General features: G+C 32.7%; 1 protein-coding gene across 1 annotated transcript; it reads right to left on the minus strand.

Annotated features, from left to right (window-relative positions):
- Positions 1 to 1,043: 1,043 nt before the first annotated feature.
- Positions 1,044 to 2,303, minus strand: LOC132760042 (uncharacterized). The gene has a single exon (XM_060751928.1). The coding sequence runs from the start codon at positions 2,301 to 2,303 to the stop codon at positions 1,044 to 1,046; it is 1,260 nt and encodes a 419-aa protein (XP_060607911.1).
- Positions 2,304 to 6,558: the final 4,255 nt, after the last annotated feature.

Consider the following 6,558-nt stretch of genomic DNA (forward strand, 5'->3'; position numbering starts at 1 on the left):
ATCGTTTCATTGTTCTGTGCCTGTTTTAAATGAAAACCATCTTTCAACTAACTTATGTTTATTTTCATCATGTATGTAAGAACTAAATACTATACATTTGAGATTTTGCATATTGAAGGCCGCGTGTGTTTCTCTTAAGTGTACATGTATTACACAGGAATTATAGCTTCATGTATGTTTATTTTGCTAACCACTGTCAATAAAACAGTTTTGTATACAAAACATCTGTTAGCACGACAAACTTAGATTTAGAATTTTTGTTACTGCCAATGTTCAAAAATAATTTTATTATATTTTGCTTTAAGTTGAGGTTTGGATGCAAGAAGGATAATTAGACTCTAAAGATCATGGTAAGTTAAGGAAGTCATTGTAGACAACTACTCTTAAACTGCAATGTGAATTCCTTCAAGATTTTGATTGTCTGTGACATAAAACAATCAAAATTCTCTGGAGTAACAGAAACGCCTGCAAACAAGGATTTTCTTTCACAAAAATTTAGGACAAAAACTCTTGTTTTTGGATTTTTTTTTAATGAACGCACAACATTTCAACAGACATTAAATACATACACTTTAGAAATAACACAATTTAATGTTAATTCTCTTTTTGTTGTCTCAATCTCAATTGTTAAAATGATTATACGCCATAATACAACAATTGCACAACATGTTACAATGTACTAATTAGTGATACTATTTACTGATCAGTTTCGTGTAAAACAAGCATTGCAAGAAAGTTAAAAAAATTACAACATAATTATTATCGACCATGCAATACTATTTATTAAGTAAATTGTTTACGCCATAATACTACAGTTGCACGACATGTTACACCGTTCTTATTAGTGATACTATTTACAGTCAGTTTCGTATAAAATTAGTATTGCAAGAAAGTCAAGAAATTTAAAACAAAGTATGCAATCGTAGTTATTAAGCAAATTGTTTATTTCGCTTTTATATTCTTTTTGCTTCAATAGTGACAAAAAATACAATCTTTGCGTGAGTTGCCGGTAGCGCTCCTAAACCTGGTCATTCAGTTCAAGTCTATTTTTTCAAACTTAGATCATAAGTGCTGGCGACGGAAACAAGCCGATTTACAGGCATGCTTTTACTACGTTCGGCACTCGGATTTTTGAAGCATCCGAATGTTTCCTTCACTTGACTACGGAATCGTTGTCCACTGAGGAAATACAAGATGAAATTAATTGCGTGTTTGGCGTAGGCCAACAGATTTACAACCGCCCACATTATTTCCTGTATTTCTGTCATGCCAGTCTCCTCGTCAATCCAGGCCGATATTCCATTCAGGTAAATAAGTGCAGGTATTCCCATAAGAACAAATAGTGCGTTAACAAAAAGTATTGACACGGTTATTTGTCTAGCTTGGTCATCAAATGCTGGTTTATTTCCAGATGTTTGTCTGTTTGTGTTCGTCATGCTCTTCCGCAGCTTTCTGCTTTTTTGTAGACCTTTTATTATAATCATACCACCAACAAAGAAAATTGTCAGTATGAGCGTGAAGATAATAGCTAAAAGAATTTGATGCATTCCCGAAAAATATTGTCCATATCCTGGATCGTCATACCAGCATACTTTGATTGTTTTCGTGGCAGTTAACTTTTCATTTGTTTCAATCTTGACAAACAAATCATCTATACATTCTTCAGTGGTAGAATTTAAAGCGCTTGCATAATCTTTGAACCTAAATTCACCGACAGGATCATTTTTGGTATCAAAATACTGGTCAAGAATAAATTCACATGTATTGGTCGACCTCTCATTTGAATCCAGGGGAAACGAAATAGTTTCTGATGTCTCCTTGTAAGTAACTTCGTACAGCTTCATACCAAAAAACATATGTCCATGAATTACACACGCAGTGAGAGCAAGAGCAATTGAAATGATAACCGCTATGTTTACAGTACAGATATTCTTTACAAGGTACGGTTTAGCGGTACATATAGCGCGTTCAATTGTAACAGCTGCCAGCAGGAAGCTGCCGATACTTCCACTGAAGTAGTTGACGAAGAATTGAAATTTGCACACAAAGTTATTAATATGACGAACATCTATACCAGTGAGATAGATTATCCACCAACGAGGCAACATTATGACCATCACAACTATGTCAAAGAGTGCTTTAGCTGACAGGAAAACAGAAGTTGACGACGGCTTGTTTCGTTTGCGTGATAGTACAATCATTGTCATGATGTTACCAAAAGCTCCAACGGTGAAAATAACCGGGGCTCCAACAATCCAAATCATTCGAGCTATATCTGAACCCTTGCTCTGACTGCTATCCATCTCTAAAGTAATGCCAGTATATTAATGGTAGTCGAAACTTGTTTCTCACTATCTTAACTTAGTTAATGTAAATGACATCGATGCTCAACATTCAACAGTTTAAATAGAAATGCAACATGCCTTATATGGCTAGAACGCACACGCATGCAATTTAAGCATAGATGGGAGGGGCATTCACTACAGCTTACACTAATTGGCAAATACTACTGAGTATCATAACTTATCCATGACTTCTTCCTTTTGATTAAATAATGCATATGCTACTTACTGGTGAAGTTTTTTGAAATTAAGAAAATTAAGAAGCGATATTGTTTTGCGTTTCTCGATGTAATTACCAGGTAACAGGTTACACATATTTACAGTTTGGCTTATAAAAGTTTTTTTTTTTCAAGCTGCTTAATTTGTGTAGTTTATTACACTCACTTCCTTTATTAATTAAATATCAAACAATACAGTAGGAAAAATGAGAGGACATTTTGTAAAATCATAATGCAACATAACATCCAGATTTCATGTAGAGTAAAATGTGGTACAAATTCTTAGAATTTTAGGTCTGAATATTTGTTAAAAGAAGATTAATCTACTGATTGTTTTTTCAATGTAATTTGAATAAGGCAAAGTCTCAAAGCTAGCTCTTATACATTACTTGCTTTTCGGTGGTTTATAGAAATATATCAGTGATATAAAACTGGTAATTTCACAACGTAGGTGGCTTAAAATCAAAACAGTGAAATTACCATTTTGATAATTTCACTGTTTTGATTTTAAGCCACCTACGTTGTTTCAGTGGAATACCAGCGTGCACAGTACTGGGTACCAACTTAATGACGTGACGTCGTAAATGACGTCATGTTGTATTATTATTTGGCGAGCTTTTCATCCAGTATTAGGTTTTATGTCTTTTTAAAACGTTTCTTTGAATGTAATAAAAAGGAAGTTTGTTTTGTTTAAGATTAAAACATGAAACAAATGTGAATACGCTAAGAGTCCCACTTCGTGAAAAGTATTTCGCGAAACTTCGTATTTGGATTAATGGTAATTGGCAAGGGATTCCAAATGTCTGTTTGATTAGGAACCAAAATGAGAAAGAAATCAGGAAAATCTGATTCCCGGCTTTGGTAAATAGAATTGCATGTAATCTGCTGGTACTGATTCCTGGCGTTCTCCAAAAAATAACGGGATAAGGAACAGAAATAACCTCCAAAGAAAAGCATGCAAACGTCATACCTGTAATATTGATGTACTTCCGTCAAAATTTTTCAAAAATATCACCTTTGAAGACACTGACGTTACCGTAAGCATGCCTGTCTTCGAGCTTCATTCAAATTCTTTACCCCGCTAAAAGGCAATGGCGTAATTGAAATTATCTATTTTGACTTACATAAATCATTTTTACAGTGTAACATGTCATTTATACATATTCTAGTATATTTCATTTCTTTTTTTAGTATGTGAATAATCTTGTATTTGTTTACACCTATAAAGACAAATACTCACTTATGGACGTTAATAAGGTTAGGAAAAGCAGGTACGTATATTGACATTAATTACATGAAGAAAGTTAAACCAAAAGTAAACCGAACAATATTAAAGCGGTCGTGTCAGCCTTTATTTTCTGTTGAAAAGGTATTTCAGTAATTTTATTTCGGAAAAATTGCAACATATTACTAGTAAGACTTCTTCAAAACAGTGTTCCGAGAGCTATTTTGACGTGTCAGTGACGTTCGTTTCTAAAGATAGAAAATTGGGAAATGAATCGTCCGCTTCTTTAATTCCAGTAGAGATATTAAAGATTAGTGCAATCGAGGGCTTTCCTTATTTTTTGTATAATTAATTGTCAAAATTTTTTATTTCCCACCATAATTCTTTCGATTTGACAATTATTTGAAACAATTAATCTAAGAATAACATATTTTAAGTCTAGAAAAGCTGAAGCTGCATTGACTATATTACGCTCCAATTGCAGCTCAATGAATACACTCACGTTACTTCAGAGAGCGATAGTGGAACATTCGACCGATGCGCAGGAGAGTACCTATCGGTTTCCGGCCCCTAGCAGTTTTCCGTCCCTATATCACTTTTATCCAGTACAGTCTTTTTTATCAGTAATGCATGTAAGTTTCTTCATCAAATCAGAGTATCAGAGAGACATTCGTTTCAATGCAACACGGCAGTTGATATAGTACAGCGTTTTTAAGTAATGCCTGTTGTTTGAAGTTACGTAAGAGAACTTACTACATTTAAAAAATAAGTATTACCTGGGGAATTCTAGTTAGATGCCCTTTCGCAATAACTGAGACCCCATTCTATGTAAATTAATTCTTTTGAACAATATATTGAAGACGACATGGGAAAAGGTCTGTAAGCTCTATTTCTTTGATAAAATCATCTTTACATTGCTTACTGGTACTGGATTATAATCACAATAAAAGGTACGAACAACTGATATGAAAATTTGCATAAAAGTAAGAAAACATTTCAAGCCTATATTACAATTAAAAAGTAAAGTAAAATAGCAACACTTAAAACATGGTAATGCTTGAAAGTTACCTAATTTTGTTCTATCAAAGTTTTGTACTTGCCTGTAGGCAGATTTTTATTTTATTTGTTAAAAAGTGAGATTTTGAGCCGGAAACTGCTAGGAAACCAGTAAACAAAATTTCCCAGAAAAAGTGCACACTTTTTGTATTTTCTGATCGTAAGATCAGTAAATACATAGCTAACATCCACGGTCTAACACAAAATTTCCTAACAGTCCTAACAACGCAAAGTAGTTCTCACTCAAAACTGCTTAAAAATTTAAAAGAAAGAATAATTTTTAATGTAGGCATTTAACGAATTACAGAGCATTAAAAGTTTAGATTAGTCAACAGAAATATGAGGTTACAATCACAAATTTCGCGGATGAATATCTTTTTTACCCAATGAAAAATGTTCGGCTATTTCCGTAAAGCTTCGGATTATCATGAATATCATTTTAATCAATGAAAATGCTATTTTTAGCTATGTCGATTACCGAATACTCCAGAGCGTAGTACACAAATAAATCTGACTGTCGAGTAGTGGAATATATACATGTCGGACTGTTTTTGCGAGAAGATTTTCACTAAATTATTTTCATCAGTGTTAAACAACAGGTTAATCGTGAACAAAATACCTCGAAATTAATAAGGATTACAAACACGAAATGGAAATTCTCACTTTAGAATTACATAATGTATTCGTTTTTATTCAAGGTACATATGTATAACTTCGCCGTGGTGCAGAGGTAAGCGGTCTCGTTGAGGGTGTGAGAGGCCTATGGTTCAAATCCTAGTCGAGGCAATTCTATTTTTTTTTCATGCAAAATTCCATATGTATCAATCTCAATCTGTTATAGAAGAAAATCAAAACGCTGTCGCTGCGTAAGATGAATTATAGTATATAAAAATAAACTTATACAGGAAAGTACATACAGATAGTCAGTATGATTTAGATTGCAAAAATCAGAAAATACCATAGAGCTGCAGCCCTTTGATTAAATCTCAGTATTAACAACAAGCCCAAGCCGATTTAATTGATGTCATATTTATATGTTCAGGTATTCCAATGTCGTAGAAGGAACTAATGAGATTAGTGTGATATATGCTAATCTTTGATGTATTTTCACTTTTTGTTAATTTATTTTTATATATACACTGTATATATTTAATCATTAACCGATTAATTTAAAAATCCTGATTATGACACTTCAGTAAAGATAAGATGTTAAAGACCGAAAAGCACGTATCAAAACTGATTAATTTGTGAATGATAATTAAATTAACAATGCATCCACAAGGTGACTTCATGGTAGTTAAAACAGTTGAGAAACCTACTTAAATTGCCATACTTTTTAAAAAGAAAATGTAAAATGTTTATTTGTGGATAATACGAAAACAAATGCTCTTAAGATACAAAAACAAGATTCATTCAACACATTATTGTATCAGTTGCTTTTATTCGATGCTCAATTATGTTTTTAGATTCGGAAGTAATGTAAATAAATTTGTGTATATAAATAACAAGAGAGATTTGACAATCACGATTCTTCCAAAGACGAGATAATATCCTTTGCATCTTGTTTATTTTTCTTCATAACTTATTGAGACTTTTCTTTTAAAATCTACATAAATTTTTTTCCTTCGATATTAAATGGAGACAATGTTCCAAGATTATTTCTATTTTGTTTGAATGTTAGAAGTGTATGGACGTAGGGAACCACAGGCAAAATTTT

Source organism: Ruditapes philippinarum, unplaced genomic scaffold (genome assembly GCF_026571515.1).
Source record: "Ruditapes philippinarum isolate M1 unplaced genomic scaffold, ASM2657151v2 ctg1528_1_1_1_1, whole genome shotgun sequence".
Lineage (NCBI taxonomy): Eukaryota > Metazoa > Mollusca > Bivalvia > Venerida > Veneridae > Ruditapes > Ruditapes philippinarum.